At 33.8% G+C, this 13,987-nt stretch overlaps 2 protein-coding genes across 2 annotated transcripts in view; one reads left to right on the top strand and one right to left on the bottom strand.

Annotated features, from left to right (window-relative positions):
• The window catches only part of LOC137387865 (zinc finger protein 345-like), a 33,684-nt gene extending 20,938 nt beyond the window's left edge, over positions 1-12,746 (bottom strand). Inside the window, exons 1-3 of the mRNA XM_068074380.1 lie at positions 12,677-12,746; positions 6,749-6,848; positions 6,070-6,123 (exon numbers count right to left, since the gene is read on the bottom strand). Coding sequence (XP_067930481.1) covers positions 6,070-6,123; positions 6,749-6,830 — 136 coding nt within the window. The 5' untranslated portion in view covers positions 6,831-6,848; positions 12,677-12,746. The remainder of the gene's footprint in view (positions 1-6,069; positions 6,124-6,748; positions 6,849-12,676) is intronic.
• The window catches only part of LOC137387868 (zinc finger protein 26-like), a 126,429-nt gene that overhangs the window by 49,834 nt on the left and 62,608 nt on the right, over positions 1-13,987 (top strand). The window lies entirely within an intron of this gene.

Below are 13,987 nucleotides of genomic sequence, written 5' to 3'. Positions count from 1 at the left end.
AATCGGAGTAGGTTATGAAAGCTAGTATGTATATATATATATATATATATATATATATATATATATATATATATATATATATATATATGTATGTATATGTATATATATATATATACATATAAAAATGTGGCTTGGGCAAGCCACATTTTTTATGCGCCGGTGTTATTGCACTGGGCGCAATAACACCGGCGCATAAAATGTGGCTTGCCCAAATACCAACAACAATCAACTCAGGTGAGTTGCAGAAAAGTGCGCTATTGGGAACAGCTAAGATCTTGAGGCGAGTGCTCAAACTCCCAGGTCTCTGGTAGGAGACCCGAGTTAGAGCAGAATTTACCACCAATACGGAGTATCCGGGGTGAGGAAACAATTTATATATATATATATACTCGCTTTTATTCTCAACCTGCAGTAAACACAAAAAAAGAAAAAATATTAGTAAGTGTTACGGAAGTACAAAAACAATAGCTGAAGTATTTAATGAAAGCGATCAGTTTTTAAACAAAAGAATTGACTAATGCAGTTAATTATGGAAAAACGTATCCGCACTGCAAATCAAATACATACCATAATGCCCAGATCAGAATCATGATCGTCCTCAGCTTCGCTATTAGAGATTGATGGAGTTGATTTCAATGTAAAAAGACTAGGAGAGATTTTTTGCGATGACGAAGCCATGCTGAATAACTTGGAATAACTTGTGAAAACCTTGAATAATTTTGTAAAGTTTGATGCAATGGCAAATGGCAATAAAACTCGAAGCCCGGCGAAGATTTTAAAGAAGTTTTGGAACTCGGCTACATTTAGTACTTCTGCCTAGCGGCTATTTTCGCGATGACGCCATTCTGCATATCTTGTGACAACCTTGAATAATTTTGTAAATAAATGTGATGCATTGGCAATGGTGTTAGCTCAAAGCCCAGGCAATGATTTTAAAAATGTTTTGGAACTCAACGACGTTTAGTATTCATATTAAAAACTAGCCTGGCAACTAATTTTCAATTTGATGCAGTAGTTATTCTCCCTTGTGATTACAAATAGAACTAATTATTCACGGAATTTAATAATTCGAGGAATTGACTATTTGCGGAATCGCGAATTTTTATAACCAACAAATATTTTCATCCTGTACGGTAAATAGCAATGGCACGTTTACTTCACATCTTTAAAGGAGAATCTTCCTCCAAAACAATTTAGGGTAGCTCGACTAGAGGAGTTATCTCCCAAGCGAATTTCTTCGGTGGAGGAGACGTCGTCCCAGATGGTTCCTCCCTTTTTCACAAGAATTTATGCATCGTATATGACTTCTCCGTTTGTTAGCGAATGTTTTCATGCATTTCCGGAGCTTTGTTGATAACAATGCGCATGCTGTGGTTTGGTCGAGATCCGAATTTATATTCGAGCTCCGAGACGACCAAATCTCAAAATCTTTGGTGAAAAACCTAAGGCCAAAATAATTAGCATGAGCATGGATTATGTGGTATATGATAGCGCAACTGATCACCAAGTCGTTGTGGCGTGTGGAGTGTACGCATATGAACCTTGTTGATGCATTCGTAAAGAGCTCAGATCCATCAGAAAACGGCATTTTAATATCCAGATTTTAAGATCCCTAGCTCAAGGGACAGACATACTTTCACACTTATACATGTATATATAGTTGGTATATGTATATATATATATATATATATATATATATATATATATATATATACAGTCAAACATGGATAACTCGTCCACGGATAGCTCGAACACATGGTTAATTCGAACATTTCCTTTGGTCCGTTCCCACGTAATGATAAATTGCTATAGATAACTCGAACTCAACACTGTTAATTCGAACTGTTTTTTTGCCCAACGGCTACCGAAACGGTTGTTATCGCTTTAGAAAATCACTTTATTCAAAGCCATAGAGGTAAACGTCATCTTTTCGTAATTCATAAGCGTCGTTATTACCACCATCGGCAAAATATTTTTTGTCAACGACTTTTCTAAAAGTTTGGTGAAATTTGATTTATACTGCGATACGATGAATAGCACGGGCTAACCGGGTCACGCGTGCAAGGATTTTCGCCACGCACATATAAAACAAAAATCGCATGTTGTTTTGTATGTGCGTGGCGAAAATCCTTGAGTGTGTGGCGTAACCCAGCTAGCCCGTGATGAATAGTTTTCCGACGTTGATTCCGTGTTGAATCAACGTTGGAATGTTGAAATCGTCTTAAAAATTCTTGTAATTAAACGTATACGTTGTCTGAGCTACAAAAAAACTATTCATCGTTTGACCTAAACACAGAATACGTGTGTACATTCAATAAGTATCTATTAAAAAAGCGTGAGTGATATAGAATGTACCGTAAAACCTCGTAAAACTTCTAATTGAACTGCCTCGGAGTGTTGCTCTTAACGAATCCCAGGTAAAGTAAGGTAATCTGCATAAACTTCAAGAAAAAACGGCAAAATTGATCGTGGGTAAAACCCCAAAAGAAAAAAATGTTTTTTCTTTTGAGCATTTCAACAACGATTAAGTTTTGCCAATGTCAATCTGAAAAACGTCCTGGCAATAACGTCACCTCAAACAACAAACCAATCTCAAGTGATAGAAAAATCTCTATACTTTTTCATGAAAACGTTTTAAACTTTACATTAGAAGCATTTAATTTGAAACAAGCCATTTGTGCTTTTGATTTATATTATAGTTTGTATATGTACATGTATCTACTAATAAATAAGTAAATATATGGACTTGTGACAGTGCTCTGATAACTTGAACGCTCTGATAATTCGAACTTTTGCTCGGTCCCTTGAAGTTCGAGTTATCCATGTTTGACTGTATATATCTACGCCCTGATGATGAGGAAATTGACTGGCACACGAAACCTCTTCATGGTGCTTACCACCAACAACTATCTAAGGTTGGCGATCTTCACCAGACATATATGTGGCTGAACAAAGGAAACCTAACGGCCAATACAGAGTCGCTAATCATGGCAGCCCAGGAGCAAGTGCTCCCAACAAGGCAACTCCAAACGAAAATCTATCACACTAGAGACGATCCTAGATGCAGACTGTGCAAAGATGCACCTGAGACCATCCAACACATCATCAGTGGATGCAAACAGCTAGCTGGAAACGCATACTCTGAGCGGCATAATCATGTCGCAGGTGTTGTGTATAGAAGTCTATGTGATGAGTATGGCCTTAATAAACCACAACACTGGTGGGAAGCTCCTGGTAAGGTCAATGAAAATGACCGCGCTAAGATCCTCTGGGACTTCTACATCCAAACTGACAAGCATGTCCTAGCAAACCAACCAGATATAGTGGTGGTAGACAAGGAGAACAAGAGAGCTACTATAATAGACATAGCAGTACCCAATGACTACAATATAGCCAGCAAAGAAAAAGAGAAGGTAGAGAAATATCTCCCTCTTGGAGAAGAGATTGAAAAATGCTGGAATGTAAGAACAACTGTAATCCCAGTAGTCATTGGGGCACTGGGCGCAATAACACCGGCGCATAAAATGTGGCTTGCCCAACAACCAACAACAATCAACTCAGGTGAGTTGCAGAAAAGTGCGCTATTGGGAACAGCTAAGATCTTGAGGCGAGTGCTCAAACTCCCAGGTCTCTGGTAGGAGACCCGAGTTAGAGCAGAATTTACTACCCATACGGAGTATCCGGGGTGAGGAAACAATTATATATATATATATATATATATATATATATATATATATACAACTGTACTACCCGACATTGCCCAGGTAATAAAAAAGTCTTTCATCAGAGAATTTATTATTATTTAACATATAACAACATTTGCCATTCTAACCTTCAAACTACATATCATGAGAAAAGTTCTCCGTGTAATTTATATAAATTCAGAGAAAATAAAAACAACTGTAAAAGTTTTCAAAGTTTGTCGAACAACTTTTAACCTTCATATCATGAGGTAAATGTTTCAAGCAGGTAAAAATATTTTTAAAAATGAAACAACTATAAAAAGGTTTAGATGTAAATGTGAAATAATTAGCGAGTAATAACTAAATTAAGTAGGTTTTGTTACAATTACAATAAAAGGTGATTCGGTAATGATACAATTAATATGAACTGAGAAAACAAAATAAAAATCCTGAATATGTAGAATTAATAATAACAATTTTTGCATAGAAGTGTGTGTGTGTATAAAACAGGTTACTGTTCTACCAGAAGCTATCCATCAAAACTTTGAATAGGGCTATAATAGTGGTACCTCTCGATACCGGTACAAATGTAAAAATAAGATATCAATTCAGCGTCAAACCTGCATTTGAACGCAACATCTATTTGAGCGCCACTATAAGACATGGGTTGAAAAATATAGCGTCACCCTTTAATTGAATGTCATGCCATTCCATTTGAACACCGACACTATTTGACATTCTTATTTTTTACAAAACCATAACAGCAAGTGATTAGGAGTAAAGTGTCTACAAAACCCTACTAGTATTGACTCGATTACATCAACAACAATTAATTCGTTCGTTGTTTCTGTTCGTCTCGAAGTGCCTTTTCTAACTGCAAGTCTTTACCTCTAATAGTTGTGCTCTGCTAAAGAATAGTTTCAACGCTAGTTTACCGACTAGTTCAACAGAAGAACAGTTGAGAGAGTCGTCAGTGAGCACAGAGACCGATGAAGGGAATCATGACAACTTATCTTCACAGATGGATGAACAATCTCTCAAAACTGGTCACCCATCAATAGTTGTATATGTCCAGCTATAGCTATTAATATCTTGGAATAAAGAATCCATATTGCAGAAGATTTGATTTCACAACCTCTTGTTTGCCAGTCCGAAGGCCTTACTAATTTGGCCACACGAGCTTGATAGATTTGCTAGGCGATATGTCCGTTATATGAGAGCAAATACGCTACCGCTTTCCATTACTAAACAGCGCGATGGCGTAACGTCATGAGAAGCCGTAGCTCTTATTAATAAGCTTACTCAAATTATCCATTGGCAATGTGCCAACTGGCACACTGCAAATGACAGGCAACTTTCATTACCTTTCATTGTTCATCAGCTGATTTTTAATACCCGGGCAACGCCAGGTCACAGCTAGCTGTATATATAGGAAGCTTCTTATATAATCTTCTCTAGATAAACTCTCATAATTATTGCAGGAGTTGCAAAAGTGAAAACCGAACCAGGATCTGATGATGGTGCTGATCTCTACCCAACTGGTTAGTTAAGAATTTGTCAAATACTGTAAAACTCGTATTTGAACCTTTACTTGAACGCCATCACTAATAAAACGCCACTATAGGAAAAGAGTTGAAAAGTAGAGCGCCACCCTCTGATTGAATGCCATGTCTACTTTAATGCCACCTCTATTTTAATGCCACCTCTATTTTAACGCCACCTCTATTTTAACGCCACTTCTATTTTAATGCCACCTCTATTTTAACGCCACCTCTATTTTAACGCCACTTCTATTTTAACGCCACCTCTATTTTAACCAATTTGATCAATACGATTTGACATCCTCAATCTTTACGAACTTACACTACAATAGCAAGTGGTCAGTAGAAAAGGTGTTCACAAAATCGTGCTAATAATGACTCGATTACATAAATAAAAATAGGCAACATTTGATTCGCCCGTGAAATTGTTAAATTCATCTTCTCAACACTCTGATAAAATGTTTGAAGAATACAACGACATCGTTTGTTTGAACGTTACCTCCAATAAAACGCCATTCTAAGGAAACGGTTGAAAAATAAAGTGCCACGGCACTCAAATGAAGGTCCTATGGTATATATCAATATATAGATATTATTATTTGTTAATCATTAACTAACAAATTGGGTAAAGATTATATGATGTACAATATGAGGTAGCGTTCAAATAAAGACGGTGTTTAAATATAGGTATTACAATATATATTTATATATATTATATATATAATTAAAAATTATATATATTATAGACTGTAAATTAAATATAATATATAAATATAAATTATACATATAATTATATAATTTACATTACATAAATCAATATTAATATGTGTTAATCCTTAACTAACCAGTTAGGGGGAGATTGTCAGTGCCATCATCAGTTTCTGTTTTCACTTCTGCAACTACAATAAAGATGAGAGTTCATTCGGAGAGAATTGTTTAAGAAGCTATTCTATATGCCAACTACTACTTCAAATAAAGGCAGAGTTCAATTATGTCATGGTGTAATGGCTGCAACGAAAAATCTTTCACCATAATTACCTTCATCTTTTTCTATATTGACTGACAAATCACCAGGTTCCACTTTAACCTCGATATTTACAACATAATATATTGATAATTTACTACCTACAAACATTGTTTTAGTGAAGCTGCACAAAAGGATCAGCCTAAACAGCACTTTAAGCTAGCTGAAGCAACACATTAGAATAGTATGTAGTTACAATACACCAGGTTATAGCAGAAAGAGTTAAAGCAGACAGAGCAATGTCAGATATGTCTATAGGAAACATAGCTATAGTAGACACGGCTATAAAGGAAATAACAGCAGACCGACTTATAGAGGACATGGCTAAAGAGGAAATACAAATAGAGTAAATCACAAAGTAAGCATGGCCGCCAAGAACATCAATAAATAGGAAATGGGTACAACTAACAATGCTATAGATGGCATGACTAAGGAAGACATGAATACATACTGCTAAAATCTTTAAAATATACATAGTTTAGTAGAACTCTCTAACTAACCCGTTGGATAGAGACTGTCTCTGTTACTCCGACCATCTGTTGCTGGGTTCGATTTTACTAGCAAAGCTTCCATGACAGACATTAAATAGACGGATTGGATCTAAAAATCAAATAGCATAAAACTAATGATCATGGAGGACTAGGTTTTTATGAATGAAATCTACTTGCAAATAAGAAGACAACGATTAAGCTCAAAATTGGGGAGATAATAGAAAAGATTAAAGTGAAATCCTGTTATTACAATAAGATATTATTGTATATAAATAATTTGATAAATATATTTATTTAAAGATCAATGATGGTGATTGGTTGGAGTCAAGTTATTGAAACTACTGCCTAACATTATGGTGGCAAAATGAAACTTTCATCCTTTTGATATACTTTGGTACCCTCAGTGTTTTATGCTATTATTATTACAGTTACCGGTCTTATTAGATTATATTGACTTTCACATTTTTGTGCTATATTACAAATGTGTAAATATATAGATACATGTATATAAACATGTATACATGTTCACTCATCTTTGTTCCAGCTATTGACAGTTTCCTGCTAGTGCATTCCTTAGGCTGTAGACTTCAACTTGAAGTCTACAGCCTGAAGTTGAAGGTTGAAGTCTACAGCCTGAGGAATGCACTGTAGGAAACTGCCAATAGCTGGAACAAAGATGAGTGAACTGCTCAATTTTCTAATTTGTACTGCTCCATCCTATGTTGAGCACCCTGATTTTAGTTCTAAGTATGATACATTTCAATATATATATACATGTATATATATATATATATATATACATGTATATATATATATACATGTATATATATATATACATGTATATATATATATATATATATATATACATGTATATATATATATATACATATATATAAATATATATATATATACATATATATAAATATATAGTTTAGCTAAAAGTTTAATATATATCAAAAACAATTTTTTGCTACTGCAAATATATATTCCTCTACAGTCTCCTAATATTCCTCATATATATATATATATATATATATATATATATATATATATATATATATATACATATCAATGTATATCATATTTGTATCAAATATATGTATACATATATTTATATATATACATATATATATAAATATATGTATATATATGACTATAGAGAAATATATATTTGCAGTAGCAAAAAATTGTTTGTTGACTGTCCCCATTATGACAAGATATAATGGAATAAATAATAGAACTAAAAATCTTCTTCGACTTTGAAAGAAAAATGATGAGAGTGATAATTGTGTCACAGTAGCGATAAACAATGTACACAATATTACTACAGTTGTAGAGCGATGCAAGCCCCACAATGGCTCTACAGCTAATTATATTGTTTAAGAACTGTAGGTTTAAAAATATGAATAGAACAAGAGAAAATATGCTTCAGACCTAATAGGTAGTAAACAGGAAACAACATGACCAGTGCAGAAATATTGGTCCATTGTGAAACCAACACATAAAACCTTGTTCAAATGTGGCCCATTGGCTAAATCCTGTGAACAGAGGTGCATTAAAGCTAGTACCAGAAACAATCATGATCACCTTAAATCACCATGTCCACCTCCCACTGTACATCAGTTTATATTTAACCTATCATACCAGAACATTGTTTTCCATGTGAGTCCTCTGTACATATGCAGATGTGATGTTGTCGGCAATCTCTTATAGATTACTTCTCAGTTCGGCAGGCAAATAAGGAATCATAATAAGGAATCATAATAAGGAATCATAATAGGAGCATAAAGTAAACTGCTAGTTTAACAATTTTTACTTCTTGCTTTGTTATTGTTATACAGACGTTGGAAATTCTGTTCTTATCAAACCGTCGGCTATTCAAGTACAGTGATGGCAAAAATAGTTCAGACGCCTATAATTGAAATAACTAGAAATTCAATTTCATATAGAAATAACCTGGCTGTTAGAGCAGTTAAATTGGCTGTAATATATATAGAATCTGTATTATTGACACTTTCACTGAATTTACGCTGGTATAAACACAGTCTGCTATCGGCTGTAACACAGAGTCTGATTAATCGGCTCTAGTTGGGGTCGCATTGCTATATCTACAGTCTGCTACCGGCTGTGTGATGACGAGTCAGTATTATCGGCTTTTACGGTGGCAGTGACGGAAGTGTAGTAAAATTGAAGGTGCCTCAGCTACTATACCCAATGATCAGTTTCTCCTTGGCCTGGTTCGGGGGTTGCCCTGATTCTACTTCAAATCAACAAAAAATTTTTACATACACTAATATAAAAAAATGCTTTCATTTGAAGTAGTTTACTGATGTTTGCCATACTCATGAAGGAACACTAGTTCTGCTCAATCACAAATGCATATCATTATCGTTATAAGTATCTAATCAACTATCACCTGAGCTAACAGACATGCTGTGGTTTAGTAACGGCATTAGTACGGACTCTCACTTTTTAAATCTGGAGATTTGGTAGAACTTCTATAAAATAGCCCAAAATTTTTCAGGGATATTAATTTATGAACAAACTAAGAGTGTTGTCACTGAACCTAAAGATTAACCTACGTAATGTAAAAACACAATTATGCAATGAGTGAAGCCTATCACGATAAAAGGCCATGATAAAAGTTATTGTAGCATTAAAAACTAAAAAAATTGCTACTACTTGATTTCTTCAACTGTTCTGTTATAAAACTTTTCTTGAAAATACAAAAACAATGCGCACAGAGTATACTTTCGTAACAATAAAAATACGACAACAAACCATATTTTCAGATTGCTGATACATGCGCTGATATGTATTGAATGAAACGATATGCATAATCGGCAAAAACTGCTCAAGCTATATTATGTGAGACCGACTCCAAGATGTAAATCTAAACTTCATTTCGACACAAATCCGCATAAAAATATTTACTCAGCCCAAAAAAAATTAATTATCTTTCCAAACAAAAATGTAAAAGCCATGGAACTTTCAGCAAATGTTTCAAGTATTATATACAAAGAGCCACCAACAACAAAGACTTTCGATAAGATGTTCATACTTATGAGTAATGCAAAAGCAAATCCTCGTACCTTATGCGAATAAAATAATGTATGTGAGCAATTTGATATGTTAGAAAGTGTAATTTAGTTTTTGAATTTGTTCAGTATCAATTTCCCTGCCTTGGCTTTTTAAGAAAAAAGTTGTTTAAACCCATTCCGAGTTTCAAAGCTCCTTTTACTACAACGTCGATTAACGTCAGTGAATGTTGGGATCGTTACGACTTAAAGGCGGAACTTAACGTTATCTGTTTCGAAACTATGGCTAACTAAAGGTTGAGCAAAGTGGACTACTTTTGTATGAATTTCTTATGGCGGTCTACTAGGCCTACAAGGTCTTCTAAGCGGTTTAAACCATTGAACTCAAAACCCCGGGGTTTTAAGTTCAATGGTTTAAACGGCATCTATACCGATATTACTTAATTAATTTAGCTATTACTTGCTAATTACTTCACATTTATATCTAAACCCTTTTATAGTTGTTTTATTTTTCTCAATATATTTGCACAAAACATTTTCCTAATGATATGAAGTTTGAAAGTTACAGGTGTTTGACAAAGTTTGAAAACCTTCACAGTTGTTTGCATTTTCTATTAAGTTATTTCAACTACACACAAAATTTTCTCATGATATGTAGTTTGAAAGTTAGAATGGCAAATGTTGTTATATGTTAAATACAAATCAATTTTATGAGCAACGCCGGGTAGTACAGCTAGTTCAAGTATAATAATAAGTAGTAGTTATAAAAAGTGTTTTTTACAACTTATACAACATTTACCGTTATAATTTTAAATGCAGGTTTTTTCTGTATGTGCTAGAAGTTTAATTAGGTTTAGTTATAAAAATATATTTATAGCATTTTTAGGAAGGTCCGGGCACATATTTTCTTGTAGTAGTTCAAACGTATTAGCTGAATCATGTGTATTTTAACCACCATTAAAATTGGTAGGTGTAAGAAGTATGTGCATAATTATTCCATAGAATGGCAAGTAAGATGTGGCCTGTCAGTAGAACTGAGGTTTCAAAGTTCAATTCCAGTGCAAAGCAATTTTTTCCATTCTTAAAACTTTGGCGCTATAACTGGACATTTGGACGACAGACCAACAAATGACAAATAAACATTAAAATTATATACACTGTATAAAGATGGAAATGTAGTTTTAGCTTTATCCATCCATGTATAATGCTTTGAATTTTGTGATTCTATGTCTAGGACATATTAACACTGGTCATTAGTAAGTGAAGTCCATGAACATTCTCATATTTTGTCCACAAACTCGAAACTACAGGATAACAGGCTATTTCTGGATTTACTTATAATTCACTACTTTCTACCTTGTGTGAACTTTTTAGCATTAAACAAATCCTTCATCCGTCAGTCCCAAGATATTCCCTAGTATTGAATGATGTAGGCCATACTGGATTTCTATTTATAACGCAAAAAGTTTTTAGTTTTTGAGTTTCTTTAAAATATTATAAAAAATTGTTTCAGTTTGGATTAGTTTAAGCATGTTGCTATACGTTTGAAGGAACATTGGTGCTGCTACTACCAAACTCATCTAAAGGGAGGCGTAATAGCAATCAACAAAATCTTTTTGCAAACACCAATATAAAAAAACTGCTTTAACTTGGAGTAGTTTACTCATGTTTGTCATAGTCATAAAGGAGCACTAGTGCTCATACCTGCCAACTCTCACGCATTGGGCGTGCGAGACTCACGCAATCACCCCAAAGAAAAAATGAGAATGCGTGACAAATGCCTGAGATTTTTGCCCCAATTTCCACAATTTTATACATATCATTGATACATCAATTGCCCCAAAACCAAATCTCACGCATTGCCCCATTCTTGGGTTGGCAGGTCTGCTAGTGCTGCTCAATCACAAACACATATCTGTATCGTTTTAAGTATTTAATTAACTATAAGCTAAGCTATCTGTAAAACTATCTGTTCATGGCATTAGTACATCCTAACAATTTTATGTCTGGAGATTTGTCGAACTTCTATAGAAATAGCCTAAATTATGTCACCGATATTAACTTGCAACACCAAATTGGTGAGTATTGGCACTGTTCCTACAGTTTTAAATACTCATAATAAAAATATAAGCAACCATTGAATAAACAAGGAAGCTTGCCTAGCCTAATTAACCACAACAAGCATAGTTTAGATTGAAGTAGAACTGGTGGTTATTAATCATCGATGTTAGTGTGGTATTCAAGTAAGGCAAATTACCTAAATACTATATAACAGCCTATTAACTTGCAACAACAAATTGGTGAGTATTGGCACTGTCCAACAGTTTTAAATACTCATAGTAAAAACATAAGTCAAATTATGGTAAGAGTTATTTTGAAATTCAAAAACTAAAACAATAGATACTGCGTTGTGATTTGTTAACAGTCTTGTGGTAAAATTTATCTAAAAATACAAACACACTGCGTGAAGAGTATATTACTGCTGCAATAAATACGACAATAGACCACATTTCCGGATTTCTGATACATATACTAGTATGTAATGGATGAAGCGCTAACACTCGTAATCTAGGCCTACACGTAAATTAATCAGTATTTTCATTATTATTATTTAAGGCCACACAATAGATGTAAAGCTAAGCTTCACTTTGACGCAAGTAAAAATAATAAAACCAATTATACTGCCACATAATAAAAAATTTTCCCAAATTCAAACATTAAACTTTTTGAGGTTCCGCCAAAAAATCTTGTACTACCGTATATGCAAAAACACTAAGGGCAAAAACTTCGAATAAGATGTCAATATTTGTGAGTAGGCTAATGCAAATACAATTCTGTGTACTTTATGCTAATAAAAAGACGTGTAAGCTCTCTGCCATGGTCTAAAAAGCAATATTACCTTAGTGTTCTAATTTTTTGAGTACCAGTTTCCTTACTTTAACTTTCCGAGAAAATGTGTACTAAACTCAATGCCGAGTTTCAAGCACGCTCTACTGTTACTACAATATAACATGTGTTATTGTTTGGATCGTCACGACAGAAAGGCGGAGCTTTCTTTTACTAGTTTTAGCAGAGAGGACAACTCATAGGTGAACAAAGCAGACAAGTCCCTTGATATGAGGTTTCTCACTAAGCGAATTTCAACTAGTTAGACATAAAAGATTAAATTAGCTTATCCCGTGCTTGCCAAGTCTTTTTTGTAAAATATTTTAGGTTTTTATCATGCTGTCAAACTATAACAGTTGGTGTATTTTAGTTGGGCACAGTACAAGATTAGGTTTTTGGGAAAATGTAAAAGTAATTTTGTAAAAGCAAAGCCATACCAAGAGCAGGCAGCTTCATCTTTGCAATAAATGAATGGAATGACAATTAAAAGCTAAAATGAAAAGCCTGAAATTTAGCTCAAGAGTAAAGCTTTGGTCTGTAAATGTCTTACCCATAAATGTAAGCTTTACAACTTAGAAAAGTGGCATCATGGTTCTATGGTACCGAGGAGATATATTTAAAAAACGAGAACTGCCATCAAAGGTATTATTTTTTCATTATGTTGCTAATATTCACTTTGTCTGTAAATAATTTTTATCGTAACATCAGATGAATATAGAAAATCAGGCTTGGGTGCCTAGTTTTATGTATACAAAGTTGTTTTTATTAAATAAAAATAATCATTTATTAGTTTTTAAATTAAGATTATTAGCGCATTTGTTTTGTAAATAGTTTGCAGTATCTTTACTGAGTCAACTGGTAAGAAAACAACAAGTGCTGACCTAGAGTTTTAACACAAACTGGTCTTTGTTTTTTGGCATTTCTTCTGTACTGGTCTCCAGTTAAAAAGAAGATTGCCCAGCCTCATCAATTTGAACTTAGCTTATAACATCAAAACCTTTACTAATATAAAATATTCATTTAGTCTGTGTTTTAAACTGACTTGTATGTTATTAGCATCTACAATAAATGCTCTCATAACATGATTGATCAATTTTGAGAACGTTTATGTTATTGTGATGTATGCTATACAAACGATAACAATGTGAACTGCTTAATCTGTTACAATGTAGTCACAAACTCACCTTTTCATCCTTCAAATAGAAAAAAAGTAAGCCTAAGTTTTGATTGTATAGTAATTGTCATATTATTGATTTGTATCAATAACTTTTCTATTTTTTGTGCCACTTTCACTTGGTTTAGGGTTCTTGATTACGGTACGTTT

Source organism: Watersipora subatra, chromosome 2 (genome assembly GCF_963576615.1).
Source record: "Watersipora subatra chromosome 2, tzWatSuba1.1, whole genome shotgun sequence".
Classification (NCBI taxonomy): domain Eukaryota; kingdom Metazoa; phylum Bryozoa; class Gymnolaemata; order Cheilostomatida; family Watersiporidae; genus Watersipora; species Watersipora subatra.
This window is presented reverse-complemented; position numbering and strand designations above follow the sequence as displayed.